Source organism: Tamandua tetradactyla, chromosome 14 (genome assembly GCF_023851605.1).
Source record: "Tamandua tetradactyla isolate mTamTet1 chromosome 14, mTamTet1.pri, whole genome shotgun sequence".
Taxonomy (NCBI): domain Eukaryota; kingdom Metazoa; phylum Chordata; class Mammalia; order Pilosa; family Myrmecophagidae; genus Tamandua; species Tamandua tetradactyla.
In genome coordinates this window covers 57,434,719-57,452,691 of record NC_135340.1, presented here as the reverse complement: position 1 = coordinate 57,452,691, position 17,973 = coordinate 57,434,719, and the positions used below count along the sequence as shown (strand labels likewise).

Genomic DNA, 17,973 nt, shown 5'->3' with positions numbered 1-17,973 from the left:
TTTTCTTTTTAGGAAGCTTTTGAATGACTAATTCAATTTCTTTACTTGTGATTGGTTTGTTGAGGTCATCTATGTCTTCTTGAGTCAAAGTTGGTTGTTCATGTCTTTCCAGGAACCCGTCCATTTCCTCTAAATTGTTGTATTTATTAGCGTAAAGTTGTTCATAGTATCCTGTTATTACCTCCTTTATTTCTGTGAGGTCAGTAGTTATGTCTCCTCTTCCATTTCTGATCTTATTTATTTGCGTCCTCTCTCTTCTTCTTTTTGTCAATCTTGCTAAGGGCCCATCAATCTTATTGATTTTCTCATAGAACCAACTTCTGGCCTTATTGATTTTCTCTATTGTTTTCATGTTTTCAATTTCATTTATTTCTGCTCTAATCTTTGTTATTTCTTTCCTTTTGCTTGCTTTGGGGTTAGTTTGCTGTTCTTTCTCCAGTTCTTCCAAGTGGACAGTTAATTCCTGCATTTTTGCCTTTTCTTCTTTTCTGATATAGGCGTTTAGGCCAATAAATTTCCCTCTTAGCACTGCCTTTGCTGTGTCCCATAAGTTTTGATATGTTGTGTTTTCATTTTCATTCACCTCGAGGTATTTACTAATTTCTCTTGCAATTTTTTCTTTGACCCACTTGTTGTTTAAGAGTGTGTTGTTGAGCCTCCATGTATTTGTGAATTTTCTGGCACTCCGCCTATTATTGATTTCCAACTTCATTCCTTTATGATCCGAGAAAGTGTTGTGTATGATTTCAATCTTTTTAAATTTGTTAAGACTTGCTTTGCGACCAAGCATATGGTCTATCTTTGAGAATGATCCATGAGCACTTGAGAAAAAGGTGTATCCTGCTGTTGTGGGATGTAATGTCCTATAAATGTCTGTTAAGTCTAGCTCATTTATAGTAATATTCAGATTCTCTATTTCTTTATTGATCCTCTGTCTAGATGTTCTGTCCATTGATGAGAGTGGTGAATTGAAGTCTCCAACTATTATGGTATATGTGTCTATTTCCCTTTTCAGTGTTTGCAGTGTATTCCTCACGTATTTTGGGGCATTCTGGTTTGGTGCATAAATATTTATGATTGTTATGTCTTCTTGTTTAATTGTTCCTTTTATTAGTATATAGTGTCCTTCTTTGTCTCTTTTAACTGTTTTACATTTGAAGTCTAATTTGTTGGATATTAGTATAGCCACTCCTGCTCTTTTCTGGTTGTTATTTGCATGAAATATCTTTTCCCAACCTTTCACTTTCAACCTGTGTTTATCTTTGGGTCTAAGATGTGTTTCCTGTAGACAGCATATAGAAGGATCCTGTTTTTTAATCCATTCTGCCAGTCTATGTCTTTTGATTGGGGAATTCAGTCCATTAACATTTAGTGTTATTACTGTTTGGATAATATTTTCCTCTACCATTTTGCCTTTTGTATTATATATATCATATCTGACTTTCCTTCTTTCTACACTCTTCTCCATACCTCTCTCTTCTGTCTTTTTGTATCTGACTCTAGTGCTCTCTTTAGTATTTCTTGCAGAGCTGGTCTCTTGGTCACAAATTGTCTCAGTGACTTTTTGTCTGAGAATGTTTTAATTTCTCCCTCATTTTTGAAGGACAATTTTGCTGGATATAGGAGTATTGGTTGGCAGTTTTTCTCTTTTAGTAATTTAAATATATCATCCCACTGTCTTCTAGCTTCCATGGTTTCTGCTGAGAAATCTACACATAGTCTTATTGGGTTTCCCTTGTATGTGATGGATTGTTTTTCTCTTGCTGCTTTCAAGAGCCCCTCTTTCTCTTTGACCTCTGACATTCTAACTAGTAAGTGTCTTGGAGAACGCCTATTTGGGTCTAATCTCTTTGGGGTGCGCTGCACTTCTTGGATCTGTAATTTTAGGTCTTTCATAAGAGTTGGGAAATTTTCAGTGATAATTTCTTCCATTAGTTTTTCTCCTCCTTTTCCCTTCTCTTCTCCTTCTAGGACCTCCACAACACGTATATTTGTGCTGTTCATATTGTCCTTGAGTTCCCTGATACCCTGTTCAAATTTTTCCATTCTTTTCCTGATAGTTTCTGTTTCTTTTTGGAATTCAGATGTTCCATCCTCCAAATCACTAATTATATCTTCTGTCTCTTTAAATCTATCATTGTAGGTATCCATTGTTTTTTCCATCTTTTCTACTTTATCCTTCACTTCCATAAGCTCTGTGATTTGTTTTTTCAGTTTTTCTATTTCTTCTTTTTGTTCAGCCCATGTCTTCTTCATGTCCTCCCTCAATTTATCGATTTCGTTTTTGAAGAGTTTTTCCATTTCTGTTCGTATATTCAGCATTAGTTGTTTCAGCTCCTGTATCTCATTTGAACTATTGGTTTGTTCCTTTAACTGGGCCATATTTTCAATTTTCTGAGCGTGATCCATTATCTTCTGCTGGCGTCTGGGCATTTAGTCAGATTTCCCTGGGTGTTGGACCCAGCAGGTTGTAAGATTTTTCTGTGAAATCTCTGGGTTCTGTTTTTCTTATCCTGCCCAGTAGGTGGCGCTCGTGGCCCACGTTTGTCTGCAGGTTCCACCAGTAAAAGGTGCTGTGGGTCCTTTAACTTTGGATAACTTTTGCCGTGGGGGAGGTTCGTCAGCCGAAGCGGCTTGGAAGAGTGCCAGCTGGCCCGGGCGTCCGAACGCAGGGAGGGTCACTAGCCGCCGCAGCCCAGGAGAGCGCCCGACCAAATTTCCTAGTCAGCCCGGGGCACCAAGCGTGGTGGTAGGGCGCCAGCCGCCGCAGTCCGGGAGAGTGCACCGTTCCCAGCCGGACCGGGGAGTCACCTGTTTGGGAGGGACCCCCGTGGTCACCTTTCTCCGTGGTCTGGGGATTTCCAAATCAATTCTCTCAGTTGGTCCGGAGGGCCTCACATGGTGGGGGCACCAGCCGCCACGGCTTGAGGGGACTGCCTGCCCAATTCTGCCAGCTGGCCTGGGAAGGAGGAAGGGAGGGACTCTGGCCACTTGCCATCCCGCCCAGAAAAGCCTGCGCCCCTCGGCGATCTCACCAGAGCTGGTTCTCCCAGACAGTCAGCCATTCCAGGATGGGTTATGCTGTCTTTTTGATCTCTGTCGTGGCTCTGGGAACTGTTCTGTATCATTTCTACTCCCCTAGTAGCTGTTCTGGAGGAGGAAAGGTGAGGGTGACAAGGCTGTCGAGGACGGTGGCGGAGGAGCCGGTGAAGGCGAAAGAGGGCACGGTGGTGGTTGGAGAGCCACCGGAGCAGGAGGAGAAAGGGAAGGATAAGATGGCAGATGGAGCGCCGCCGGAGCAGGAGGGAAAAGGGAAGGGCAAGATGGCGGCGGGAGTGCTGCCGGTGGAGAAGGGAGAAGAGGAGGGCTGGATGGTGGCGGAAGCACCGCCCGCCCGCGGAGAAAGAGGGAGAGGAGGGCTGGATCTGCAGCCTTTTTTAATGACAACATATTAACTTCTACTTACTAAGGAAGAAATCACAATGGCAGGTTTTGTGTGCATCTAAGATATGGTTATAAATTTTTGGACTGGCTGTTCCCTTGACATCCATTTAGTGGGCTATTACTTAGGGGATTTCAGAGCAATCCTGGCCTGTCCCTCCTGTGCTCAGGGCTGGCTGCCCCACAACTTTAGGTCATTGAACTCTCCCTGTCCTGGCTGTCCATTCCTTGTGAGAGGGTTGGGCCCTCAGCGCTTGACTAAGGTACTTCAGGTAGCCTGGATGCCTTGCACTGCAGCAAGGGAACGGAGGGGACAACAATGTCCTGTTGCCTGAAAAATCTCCCCTAAAGCCAGGCATCCAAAAGTCACATTGGATGTGAGTTCATTTATATGAAATACCCAGAATTGGCAAATCCATAGAGACAGAAAACAAATTCAGGGCTGACAGAGGCTGGGAGGAGGGGGAAAAGGGGAGTGACTGCTAATGGGTAGAGGGGTTTCTTTCTGGGGTGATGCTAGTGTTCTATATTTAGATGGAATTGTTGCACAATCTGTGAATATACTAAAACTCACAGACTCAAAAATAGTGAATTTTATGGTATGTGAATTATATCCCAATTAAGCTGATATAAACCATATGATATATATCACTATATATATATATAAAGCAAGGCATCCTGGGACTGTGCCTGGTCTGTTCTTGCCCATAAGTGCTTGGAACGGGGATGGAAGGCAATAATGATATGTAAACAGTGGGGAGGGGGCTTTGGGACTTTGGGGTGTGAAGCAAGGAGGCTATGTGATTAGGTCTGGGGTCTCCTCTCTTCAACCAAAACAGCCTCACTTGTAAAATTTTTATATCTTAATTTGCATATAGGGCCCTCTGCTTAAAAAAATTTTTAACCCCCTGGCCTAGATGTTATCTAAAATGTCTTCTAACTCTATCAGTAGTGGCTTCTGTAAAGTACCTCACTATCTTCATTTCAATACAGCAACCCTTGTTCTTGTTTTTACTGAGCTGTTAGCGCCTAAAGAAGGAACCTCAGCCAAGATCCTGGCAGCAGTTGCATTATTTTGCTCCAAACTTTCTTCAGATCCTTGTCCATACTCTCCTTTGTGCAACGCCCTGGCTTAAACAGAAATCTACCATTATTTCCCATCAATTCATAGTACATCAAAAATTGTTTGGAATTTTTCGTCATGTAGCCAGCCCTTAGGAGAGTACTTGGCACACAGTTGGTTTTACATAAGTATTAGCTGTTATTATTATTTAGAGACTATTTTAATCTCTGCCTCTTGGACTCCAGAGATCTAGCTGGGCCTAGTTTAAAAGGTGTTTATTTCCAGCCATCCCTCAAACTTCAGTTCTCAATCACCTCAACTACTTCTTTCCTTCATGTCCTTCCTTTTTTCTTTGAAGTGTTGAAGGTTAAATTGATTCATATACCTCATTTCAAGGCATTTATCATCATAGGCCTGTTCAGGACACTTTTTTTAAAAAATTGGGGTTTTTTTTCCTTTTATCCCCATAACCCACTCCTGTTTATCTCCCTCCACTATAGGTAAACACATTTTCATGTGTTTTTTTCTTATTTCATGTTTTATTTACATGGGCAGGCAACCGGAATCAAACCCCGGTCTCTGGCATGGCAAGTGAGAACTCAGCCTGCTAAGCCACTGTGGCCCACCCCTTCATGTGTTTTATAAGTAGTATGGCATTTGATTGTGTGCTCAAAAAAAGCATATTGTTATCTTTGTCCAATATTTTGTCCAGTATGTTTTTAATTTTATACCTTGTATTTTTCAGCTTTAGGAATTCCATTGGGTCTTTTTTTCTACCTTTGTTTCTCTTCTCATAATGTTCCTGCTTTCCTTTACCTCCTCTTGAGCATATTTATACTCTTTTTAAATGTCTGCTTTAAATATCCTTGCCCACTAATTCTATCATCTCTGTCATTTCTGGTTCTGGTTCCATAGTTCTGGAGTCATATTTTCCTGCTTCTTCCCATGCCTGGTAATTTTTTATGGGATACTGGTCACTGCGAATCTTCTGTTGTTGAGCACTGGATTTTGTTTTATTCCTTCAAAGGATTTTGTTCTGGTACAGTAGTAAGTTCTTCTTGAAGAAAAATTCCTAATAATTAATGAGGATGCTGTGCCCTCAAGTAGGGAGAACTTAACCCCCACTCCTCGAATGTGAGTTATGCATAGAGACTTCCTTCCAAACAGTAAAATATGGAAAGGAGGAAGAAAAAGGAACTTATGGTGGAGAAACCTGACAAACATTACTTCAGCAGGTGATCAAGGTCAATGTCAACAGTGATAGATTGACCCTTGGTATAATGTGATAAAGATGGATCCATGCCTTGCTTCTGTTTGCCATATCCCTGCATCTCTTTTAATATAGAAAAGACCCTTTTTACAAGTGACTTGTTAAAGACGCTGGGACAGTTGTCCTGCAGAACTCTATCTACCTTTTGGATTTACCTGGATACTTCATTGTATTGTTGGTCTTTTGTACCTCTGTTCCTTGTATTTCCTACAAATCAGAAATTAGATAGAAAGGTTTGATATAATAAAATTAAAGAGTTTTTGCTAGAAAAGCTGTTCCTTTTAAAGGATCCCTTCTGGTTGCCCATCTCCATTAAAAGCTGAAGTTTGCATCTTGTCCCTCTCAGTCCAGGTGATGAGCTTCTGTGAGGACAGACAGTATAGATGATAGGAGTGCTTATTGTGGATGGAACTCTTCTACCATTTACGACCTCCCAGGTACTCTGAAAATACCCCACAGAGCCACAGAGCAGTTCTTACGACTCTGTAGAAAGCTGCCCATTACCACCCTGTGGGCTGCCATGTTTTACCTAATACCCATAATTTGTGTTATGTAGGTACTACACTCTGTGCTTAGGCCTAAGGTCACTATCCTTAATTCCATTTCTTCTTTCTCCATAAACAGTGCTCAGCTGAATTGCCCAAGTAATAGATAGAACTCAATGACCATAATTAATTCTCAGTTGCTCATCCCCTTAAACAATAAATATTTTTTTGGAAAACTGAGGACATATCTTTTCATATTTAAGTTATTGTTAAGGGAACAGATAAAATTTCATTTCATTGCCATTGCAGATGAGATAACAGTTCAAATATGGCCTTGGGATGTCTTATCTGAAAAAACAAGGCAACATAACCATCTGTTGGCTTTAAGTGACAATTAACAGCATGGGTAGAGGAGCAGGAAGTGATATTTTTATAATTTGGAAGCTGAATTTATCCAGGGGGAGATTAAAAGATGGTAAAAATCATCACATGTAACGTCAATTACTTTGACTCTATTAGCTGGAGTATTGGTTGCCTTCCTCAGTACAAGTTTTGGAAGTGTGGCAGTAAAGCTGACCAAATGATATTCAATAAGTTGAGCTTGAACTTTCCATCAATTTTTCTTATAAAGTTGGAGCCACATTACCACATGAGGGGGACCCATTTGGATGCCTTCCTAGCCAGTACTGAAACATACTCTATGCTAGTATACAACTTCAGGACTGTCTCCATCACTGTCAAATTGAAGTTGCATTCCTTGAAAGTAGGACTGTCTTTCCCTTTTGTATCTTCTGCTTCTACCCCTCTGCTTGGTCCATAGCACACACTGAATGCGTGCTGAATGGCTGAATGAAGGAATGTACTAATCGATGCTGGGAATGTGGCACAATACATCTTGGGAACACTGGAATCCTTTCCTGACTCTAGCATCTTTCCACCTTTGCCCAGACATCACTGCATGATTGGATATGCATGTATGTGCACTCACACAACACACATGCCTTCTCTTTAATGAGAGAATCCGCTCCCACAAAATTATCAGTGAAAGGGCCACCTGAATCTCATGTCAAGCTGTGTGTCACCGAGACCATTGTCTGCAGAAATCTTGATCACAAGTTAAGGACAACTCACTTCAACAGGAATTTAATGAATATCTGCTCTTTGCCCAGCACTGCGCTGGGAAGAAATAAATCCAAGAAAAATAATGAGTCCTACACTAGGGAGATTTATCATTTGGCTGATAAGACAATATAGGAAACATAGCTTAATCTTGTACTAAAATGTATGGCACAGGTGATTGGAATTAGTCTGAAGAACGAGAAGAATCAATATGGCATGGAGTAGTAGGCAAAATCTTCACAGAGGAAGGTGCATTGAGACTGAGGTGCTGCTGGAATGCACAGTGAAGTCACAGTGGTGTGGCTTGGCAGTTAAAAGCATGAGTGGCTTTGAGATCAGAGAAATATGTAAGTCCTGCCCGGGCTCTCACCTTTCTGTTGTATGACCTCAACCTCTGTGAACTTCACTTTCTCAACTTTGAGTCGGGATAATCATGAGGTTGTGGTGAAGACTGTGAGATGCGATGCTTGGCACTGTGCCTGGCACCTGAATGGTGATGATGTCATTGAAAGGGGGCAGCGAAAGGGCTGCTGGTTTAGACTGAAAGGCAAGGTCGGTAGGGAATGCATTGAGTGAGCTCAAGGTCTCCATTCGAGTTCAAGATTCGAATTCAGGAGTCATGGGCAGAGATGCTGTGAGTTGAAGCCACAGACAGAATGAGCTCTTTATGGGAGGACAGAACAAGGACAGAGGGAGCAAGGACCTTGGAAACATGTACACGTATGACTTTGGCTGCACAGATTTGAGCTGTTAGCGCCCTCAGGGAGATATTGAAGGTAAAGTATTAGCTTCCTCTCCTATGTAAAAAACCATATTTGTCCCACTGTAGAATCATTTTGTTTGTTTGTGACAAGCTGTCCCCCATCCCTGCCCTGTCCTTTCACAAGCCATGATGAGAGAAAGGTAAGAATGGTTCAGTATAAATCCATCGTCACTCTAAATTATGCTCCACTGACAGTCAAACTTGGTACCCAAAGCACAACATGCAGCCATTATTAGAGAGCTGTATGCAGCCATGATTAGAGAGCTGTGCTCAAGTCAGAAATCACTAGAATGGGCAAAAGATTCACAAGAAATCATTCATTCATCCATCCAGCAAAAGTGCACAAAGTATCTGCAGTAGGCCTGGCCCTGTATTCTTAATGGCTGCCTAATGATAAAGACGCTGAACTTACGACCTCTAGCCTTGGAAAGAGACTCATAAACAGAAAATTACATATGACCTTGTTTAGGAGACAACTGCAGTGCTAGAAGACCAATTACCTGGGCTAGGGTAGAAAAGTGCCCATCAAACCATGTTTAGCAGGGGTTGACACCACCATTGACACTTCAGGGAGTTGATCATGAATTCACAAATCAGGGTCAAGAAAAGGATGCTTGCTTCCTGCCCTCCCTGCCCATCTCTCCTCAGCATATTCTTGTAGCTGTGTTATCTGCCTTCCTGACTGTACTTTTAGCAAAAATGTGCAAGACTCCTGAGTCCCTCTCTTACTTTACTCTGTCTCGTGTTTCTTTTCCAACCTTCACTGTCACCTCTGAGTCTGTCCTGTGTTGATTCCTCCTACCACCCACTCCTTGCCCTAGTTCTTTGGCCCTGTTTAGACTTGCCACTCGAGAACTTAGGATTCCCCTTTGTGGTTCTCTCCTCCCCGTCCCGGACCACATCCAGGAGTGTGTCCCCACCCTGGCCTGAAGAGGCTTTAAGCCAAACTGCAGAATAAGCTAAAAACTATAAGTCAAAATTTAAACTTAAAAACTATAAACACTTAAAACCAAAAATGTCACAGTATTATGTGTGAAGAATCCTTAGAAATAACTACATTTTTTGACTTGGTCATTTTACCTATTATAATCTGTCCCAAGAGGGGAAAAAAAAAAGATTGGCCTACAAACCTACAAAGATCTTCAGCACAGAATTTTTTATAACAGAGAATAAAAACTAGAAACCAACCAAAAATCACCACCACTAAAAACTTTGCTCTTGGTGAATATTTGATAACATAGTGGAATGGTTGGTATGGATAGTCAAGTGAAGATACTGGAATGCTGAATTATGTGCACAGTTTTGAGATACAGGCTCATTAAGAGCACAAGGTTAGCAGTGAGACCTGGATTTAAGTAATAGCTCTGCAACTTACCAGCTGTGTGATCTTGGTCAAAATAGCTAATTTTTTGGAGCCTCTCTCTGATTCTTCAGAAGAATAGGGATAAGAACAGCACCAGCCATGTAGAGTTCTCTTGAAGATAATGTCTGTAAAACACTTAGTAGCATGGCTGGCTAGGAGAAGCTATTGCCATCGTCATCATTATTATTTAATTGGGTGGGCTGAAACTGCTGGAATGAAGGGGAATAGGATATTTGGTAGTGGAACAGACTGGGGGAGATTGCTGTACTTAAAATAGCATAGAATGAGTGAATTATAGCAAGAAGACAAAGGAAAGAAGTAGGCTGGTGAAGCAAAAGGATGACTCTTGGGAATAAAGACAACATTCTACCTCTTTTCAAGAATTTCTCTACTAGGCATTGACCCTTTCCTTTCTAAGGTTTGTTACATATTTCTTTCCCTTTCCTTGCTTGCTCTGTGATGCTTTCCCTGAGAGGCTTCCACGATAACATGCTCATGGAAGGAGGGAAGTCAGAGTCACAGAATTCTTTGCCTGAGAATCTCACCATCTCAGCCAAGAATCCCTAACCACAGGAAGGAATTAGAATTGCAGCAATTTGATTTGAAGATGGAGATTTGTGGCCAGGAGAAAAAAGGCTGAGTCAGGCCCCTGGGTTTTTGCTGAAGGAGGCATGCCTGCCCTGCCCTGCTGGCGCAGGCAGAACCAGTGACTTGCTGGACTTTCTGTTGGCCCTGGAATTCTTGTCTGAGCAACCAGCATTCGAACTTTGGCACGGAGTCTCTCCTGTGAGCCTGAGGGAGAGGAGTGCAGCCGTGGGGGAGGGAGGTTGGTAGGATCGCCAACCCAGTGCCCCACACAGCTGCTCCCTGTTCTGCAGGTCCCAAATGGATTATTTCCCCGTGCCCAGGGCCCTAAGCCCAGGAATCCACACAGTGCTGAGGCCACAGTCCACAGGAGGTTGTTCTGCTCTTTCCACAGTGATGAGGTGCCTGGGGATCCCCACCCGTGTAGTCACCAACTTTGACTCCGGCCACGACACAGACGGAAACCTCATTATAGATGAGTATTATGACAACACAGGCAGGATTTTGGAGAATAAGAAGAAGGATTCTGTCTGGTGAGAGACAACCTCTCAATCTATTCTGGGGCTATGAGTCAGAACCAAACCTCACTAGCAGGATTTGGGGCAGACCTGTGACCATGTGCCTGCTGCCCCACTCATCTCCTATCCCCTCCCCACCTCTCGCCAAACCAGTGCCTGATGTCCCCAGCCGCAAGACTGAGAAACATCTGAATAGCAAAAACCAGAACAGTGATTTGGATTTAGTGTCCTCATGTCATAAAAGCTCTCTGCTCTAGGTTAAGTTTTCCTTCTCGTCACCACCTTCATCTAATTGTTGAGGACCAGATGTGAATCCCTCTGAGAGTCAGCAACACACACAGGAAAAGAGCTGCAAGGGCCTTTTGGGGAGAGTGAAGGAAACGTCTAACCTCAGTTGATTCTAGAAGCCCTCACTCTGTATTCACAATCAGAGTGGCAGAGGGAATCACTTTTCTGGGTGGCAAACTGAGCCTGGCAGGAGGAAGTGCCGTCATTATTCCAACCACTGAGGTTTGAGGCCCTGGGGCACCCTAAGTGAGTCTGTCTTTCAATCTAACGGTTCATCCGCTCATCCCTCCCCTGACTTGCTCTGGAAAGAAGGCAAGCAATGAAACCTCTCTCTTAGCCTCGTTTGACCCCGACTCCCCCGGTTTCTCTCTTAGGAACTTCCACGTCTGGAATGAGTGCTGGATGGCCCGACAGGACCTTCCTCCTGGATTCGGCGGCTGGCAGGTGCTGGATGCCACACCTCAGGAGACTAGCAACGGTGAGTCTCTCAAGAAGAAAGGCAGAGCTGCGTGCACAGAAACCGCCCCTGCCCCTGCCTGGCCCTCCGCAATGTGACCCATCAAGGCTCTTCTCTCCTCCTTCAGGCCTCTACTGCTGCGGTCCTGCATCTGTCAGAGCCATCAAAGAAGGAGAAGTGAATCTGAATTATGACACGCCCTTTGCATTTTCCATGGTGAATGCCGACTGCATGTCCTGGCTTGTCCATGGAGGGAAGAAGCAGAAACTTCACCGGGACACAAGTACTGTTGGCAATTTTATCAGCACTAAGAGCATCCAGAGTGATGAGCGGGACGACATCACAGAGGACTATAAGTACAGAGAAGGTACCACTAAGCCAGTCCCACTCAGGGGTCCTGTCCTGCAGGCCCCTTCCCCTTGCCCCAGGGAGAACTTCGACAGCCCGCTGGGGCAGGTCTCTGAGGAGCCAAGGGACTTCTGTGGGCAGGAACCCAAGTCCATGTCTCTTCAGCCTTTTGGTTTTTAGGTGCCAGTTGGGGTGTTCCTTGTATTTCACATGCCCCCCACAACCCCACACCTTGTAGGCCAGCCCGCTCCCTCTGGGACCCTCCAAAAAACGCTCATGTTAACTGTATTGGAATTGACAGGCATTCCACTAACAGTAAATGAACTCCTTGCCCCTGCCTCCCCGAAAAATCAGTCCCCTGAAGATGGCAGGGGATTTAATGAACTCTCCTACTAATTAATTCAATTAATTTTATTTAACTTATTGTTTAATTAATTGTGCTCTAGCGAGTGCTTGGAGGACAGGCCAGACCACCAGCCAGCAGCGAGACTGGTGTAAGGCCAAAGTGTTCACTCCCATCACCCACCCTTGCCGGGGCTGGCAATGTGAGAGGATGGGTTCTCAGAGATGAGAGCCCTGGACAGGGACTTCTTACCCAAACCAGGAGGGCCAAAGGGCAGCTATGTTGGTCAGGTATAGACTAATTCCTGGAGACTGAGAAAGGTCAACCACAATGAAACCAGGCAAAAATATCCAGTCCATGAGGTCCAGAGGCAGGGTGAGTGGTGGAGGTAGGGACAGAGCTGAGATCTGAGCAGCAGCAAATCAGAAATGAGTGGGTAGGAGGCTCGGGGTAGCTGAGCAATCGCTGAGAGCCTGGTGATTGGTGTCCGTGGCTCATCTATGTGGAACTTCAAAGAAAAGACAGAGAAGCCCCAGAATCTGAGCCTAGGAAGAGGATACACCATATGAACACAGCCCAACAAAACTGTCCACTCACTCCCTCTACTCCCCATTAGCTCTTGAGGTTATCTTGGTTGGGTTGCCCCAGAAACAGATCCTAAAACAATCATTCAAGTTCAAGTAGTTTGTTTGCAAAGTAATTCCAGGAAATACTGGTAGGAGGGTAAGGAAGTGAGACAGGGAAGGGAAAGAAGCTGGTCTAGGGTACATCATCCAGCCACTATGGACAGCTGGACCTTACATCTTGCTGGGCCATGCCGGAGTAGTGTTGCCAGGTAAAATACAGGACAAAACTTAGTAGAAGTTTGTTCCAAGTTATTTGGCGTATATCTGAAATTCAAATTTAACCAGTCCCATATTTTTTATTTGCTAAATCTGGCCACCCTAGTTAGGAGACTAAATGAAGTGTAGAATACTGCAGACTTATCGGAGGGCCTGGGGTATTTATCCACCAGCTCCTGTCAGTCATTGGTCAGAGCTGCTCCTGGGGGCTGTAAATCCCCTACCACTATTCCTGCCAAGTCAGAGAAAGCCACAGACAAAGAGTCACAAGTGTTAGAACTTGAAAACCGTATGCAAGGTTACTGAAATGGCAAGTGCCAAGGGGATGTGGGAGGGCATTGATAACATTTGCTGCAGTAGTCCACAGGTTCTGTTGTGAGTGTTGGGGATTCAAAATCATATTCTGGTGGTCTCGAGGGTCCTGCTCAGTCATGGCTCCTTGGGCCGGCAGTATTCTGACCCCTCCCACCCGGCCTGACAGGATCTGGGGGTTGAGCCTACCACAGATGAGCTAAATCTGATTCACAGCTCTCTGGGCCCACTCTTACTGGAGCACATCTCAGGGTCCTTCTATAAGTTAGAGTTCTCTAGAGAAACACAATCAACAGGAAACACTCGCAAATATAAAATTTATAAAAATGTCTCATGTAACCGTGGGAGTGCAGAGTCCAAAATCTGCAGGGCAGGCTGTGAAGCTGATGATTCTGATGGACGGTCTGGACGAACTCCACAGGAGAGGCTCACCGGCTGAATCAGGAAGAGAGCCTGTCTCTTCTGAATCCCCCTTAAAAGGCTCTGGTGATTAGATTAAGCATCACTCATTGCAGAAGACACCTCCCTTGGCTGATTACAAATGGAATCAGCTGTGGATGCTGACGTGATCATGATTTAATTCTATGAAATGTCCTCATTGCAACAGATAGGCCAGCACTTGCTCAACCAGACAAACAGGTACCACCACTTGGCCAAGTTGACACATGAACCTGACCATGACAGTCCTCTTCTGCCTGGACCTGGGCTTAGAATAATCCCCAGAGTGATGTGATAAAAAACAGCCTCTGCCTCAGGAGGTTGTGCTGGTGCACTGTGGGGTGGAGGCAGTGGCTGGGGGCAGTAGTGTGCAGTAAAGGCAGCCGCTGGGATCATTAGGGAAGCGCTGAAGAGTCTTCCTTCATATCCTGCCCACGGGGCCACCTGGGCAGGAAGGCCTGGGCCACTCTGAGAACTCTGCTTGCCCGAATTTCTTTGTTCTTCACTTGTGGTACTGTGCTCTGTCCTCCCAGGTTCCCCCCAGGAGAGGTGGGTGTTTCTGAAGGCTCTTCAGAAGCTGAAGGCTGGAAGGCCTGAAGGCCCCTACCAAGCAGACTCCCCGCCTTCTGGGCCCACGCCACTGAACCACGGCATCCCTCGGGGCCGGGAAGCACCATCCCTTCGGCCCAGCGATATTGTCCAGGTCTCCTTGAAATTCAAGCTGCTCAACCCACCCAATATGGGTCAGGACATAAGCTTTGCCCTGCTGGCCCACAACATGTCAACCCAGTTCAAGGACCTCAAGGTGAACCTGAGTTCCCAGTCCTTGCTGCATGATGGCAGCCCCCTGCCCCCATTCTGGCAGGACATGGCATTCATCACACTCTCTCCTAAAGAAGGTATGACTCTGGAGATGGCCTGTGAGAAGACTGTGTGCACAGAGTGGGTCATATCAGTGCTGTAGGGATCGAGCCAGCCAACAGGGTGCTGAGGGCAGACCCCTGTGATACCTTCCTCCTCCTCCTTTCCTTCCCCTCTTCCCTCTTCCTTTCTTACCCTTCCTCTCCATCCTCTGGCTCTCCTTCTATTTCTCCCTCTCCCCCTTTTTTACTACCCTTAGAAAGTAAGCTGATTTTGTAGAAAATTTATGAGCTTTAGAATCATCCAGACCTTGGTTAGAGCCTCAGTTCACCCATTTACTAGCAGAATGACATTGAACAAACCATTTATCCTTTTTTCACCCCAGTTTTTCTATCTGAAAAGCTAGTACCACCTTCATGGGCGCTCCCTCCTCTCCACGAAGGGTCTCCCAGGTTCAACCCAGGTACAGCTGGTTTCCCCAGCCACTCTCACCTCATCTGTTCATTCTCTCCCTAGAAAAGTCCTACCCCTGCAAAATCCCCTATTTCCAGTACAGCCGGTACCTGTCAACAGACAAGCTGATCCGCATCAGTGCCTTGGGCGAAGAGAAGAGCAGCCCCGAGAAGATCCTGGTGAACAAGATCATCACCTTGACCTATCCTGACATCATGATTCATGTAGGCAAGAGCCCTGCAAAGGGCCTGCAGGCTCCCCGGGACGTGGCTGGGAGAGGGTGGAGCGGGCAGCCTGGGTTTGCTCAGGACCACAGCCCCCTTTCCTTGGCCTCTTATGGTGCCACAGGTACCCACCTGTGTCCCCACCGGGAGTCTCTGAAAACTCTGGTATGAGGCCCCCATCCTCTTGGGCCAGTAGAGGCCTTCTGGGGGATCCTTGAGCAAGGGCCATGGAGAGGTCCCTCTTGAACCACCTCTCACTGTTGGCCTTTCCCTGGGCCAAAACAAGGAAATATGAATTCAAACGGTAGGGGACCTGGTGAGGGAAAGAGTACTGCCTGAATGTCAGCTTAGACTTGCCTTTTCCTACCTATAAATCCTTGGATAAGCTACTGGGTCTTTGCGTCCTGAACTGTGAAACCTTTGGATTAGACTAGGTGGCCTCTTAGGACCCTTCCTGCTCCGACATTGCTGCTCTCTGAATGGGAAGGCATTATTGACATCCTTCCAGTGCTGTCTCCCCAAGGCCAACTAGCTCCCAGACCTTGCTAAATAAGCCTGTAGTGCCCCCTGGTGGGGCGAGTCTGGCAAAACCTACCTCTGGAGTCATTTCAGAGAGTTTCGCAAAGTGAAATCAGGTTTTCTGAGGCTAATTCCTTCTCTCTACAACCATGAATAGATGAGCCAATGATGAGGCGAGGGGAGAAAGGAAGGGATGGAGAAGTATTGCAATAAGAAGAAACACACAAAAATTGCCAAAGAAGAATCTATCCATGCAAATTATGCACGCGCATCCTTTCTCTGGATTCTTTCATCCTTGGATCAGAGGAAATGGATAGGGAGACTCCCAAGTCATGAGATTTTTTCCACTCCCCGAGTTGAGCAATATGAAATATTTTATATGACAACTCAGCACAAACCTTTACACATGTATAACTGAAACAAAGGTTTCACATAACAATATCCTGTGGTAATACTGTAATATTTTCTTCTATTTCATTTTTTTAAAAAGCTGATGACCCACTAAATTTATTTCAAACCATAGTTGGGAAAACTTAGGTGATGGAAGCCAGTTCTTTAGGAAATAGACTTAGGACACAGTGCCTGAGATGTAGTAGGCCCTCCATAAATGTCTGTTGAGTTGGTGAATATGGACTAATTCTCCTCTCCTTCCTTTCATTTGGGTCTCTCTGTTTAGGTTCTAGGAGCAGCTGTTGTGAACCGGCCACTTTCCATACAGGTGGAATTTTCAAACCCCCTCTCGGAGCAGGCTGCAGACTGTGTACTGACCGTGGAAGGCAGTGGTCTCTTCAAGAAACAGCAAAGGATCATGTAAGTGCAAGGAATCCTCAGCCTTCTTGCCCATCTAATCCGGGGCTAAAGCATTGCCCTTCTTTCTGCACATGGGTTCTGAAAACAACCAAGAAGAGGGAGACCAGGGATCTGAGTGGAAAAGAGTTTGGGGGTTATCATAGTACCTATGCTTTTCTGACGTTCTCCATTCTCTCTGGCAGCATTGGGGTCCTCAAGCCCCAGCAGAGGGGTAGCATCAATCTGGAGACTGTTCCGTTCAAGAGTGGACAAAGGCAGATCCAAGCTAATCTGAGGAGCAACAAGTTTAAGGACATCAAGGGTTACAGGAACGTATACGTAGACTTTGGGTTATAACTTCTGGGGCCATGAGCTGCACGTATAGATTTCAAGCTTTAGGAAAAGGAGCAAGTTCGAATGCAAGCTGTTCCATTCTCCACAACATAGGTTTCCCGGAGCTCCGACGTGAGCAGCAGAGAGGACGTCCGTGAGCAGCAGAGAGGATGTCCATGAGGATGCCGGCGACGGAGAGTTCCCTGGACCCTTTGTGCATCCCCTAGGGCTCTGTTGAGGGTCCAGGGATTCCCCAGTACCCCATCCAGAGGTGTGAGATGGCACAGAGGGCAGAGGACACTGATTGGACTTGCTGCCCCCTAGAGGTCAAGGAAAGAAGACTTGTTGAGCAGCTCACTGTCGTTTGGTCATTTCAATGACTAATTTTTTGGTACCAATAAACTTCAGCTCTTGTTCTGATCTCCTCACCCCCATGTAATTATCACATTCCGTATGGCAGCTCCCACCTGCTCCCTAGATGCTTTTAATGTTTTTTTAATGCCATTCACTCATTCAAGAAATATTTATTGAGTACCTAGAATGTGTTAAGCACGCTGGCCTGAGTGTTGAGGATAAAGGAGCAAAACAAAGTCCCTGCCCACATGGAGCTTACATTCTGGGGAGAGGGGGAGTAAGGGAGAGCAGAGGTGGACAATGATCATGTCACTCACTAAATAAGATACGTACAGATGTTGCATCAATCATGAACCAGTTAGGAAACATTTCTTTAGTTATTGGTCAAATACTACCTACCCATTTTTGGGTCTTAGGGAAAAAAGCCTGTGAGAGCTCTCACGCTTGACTTTCTTTGAATCCCTTCCCATACCCCATCCAAGAGACCTCTCAGTCCTAACAGTTTCAGCCTCTCCATTCAAACTCCACCATTGTATTGTGATCCTTGATGGAGTTGGGCTGGCTGTGATTCTGGAGATAAAACCAGCTGAACAATGAAATTTTGGTAGGGAATGAAGTGCTATAAGACCTTTTTTTTTGGTTGCAGCTTGTGTTTATGGTAATTCAAACCACTTTTTCCTGGGCAGGCCATGGTGGCTCAACAGGCAGAGTTCACGCCTGCCATGCCGGAGACCCAGATTCGATTCCCGGTGCTTGCCCATGCAAAAAAAAAACAGACAAAAAACCCACCTTTTCCTGGGTTATA

The 17,973-nt window shown here is 45.2% G+C and overlaps 1 protein-coding gene across 5 annotated transcripts in view; it reads left to right on the top strand.

Annotated features, from left to right (window-relative positions):
• The window catches only part of TGM5 (transglutaminase 5), a 43,795-nt gene extending 26,553 nt beyond the window's left edge, over positions 1-17,242 (top strand). For all 5 annotated transcript variants that reach the window (XM_077127626.1, XM_077127628.1, XM_077127627.1 and 2 more), the window contains 7 exons: positions 10,484-10,622; positions 11,270-11,373; positions 11,480-11,719; positions 14,169-14,534; positions 15,013-15,173; positions 16,369-16,502; positions 16,685-17,242. In XM_077127626.1, coding sequence (XP_076983741.1) covers positions 10,484-10,622; positions 11,270-11,373; positions 11,480-11,719; positions 14,169-14,534; positions 15,013-15,173; positions 16,369-16,502; positions 16,685-16,838 — 1,298 coding nt within the window. In that variant the 3' untranslated portion in view covers positions 16,839-17,242. The remainder of the gene's footprint in view (positions 1-10,483; positions 10,623-11,269; positions 11,374-11,479; positions 11,720-14,168; positions 14,535-15,012; positions 15,174-16,368; positions 16,503-16,684) is intronic.
• The last annotated feature ends 731 nt before the right edge of the window (positions 17,243-17,973 follow it).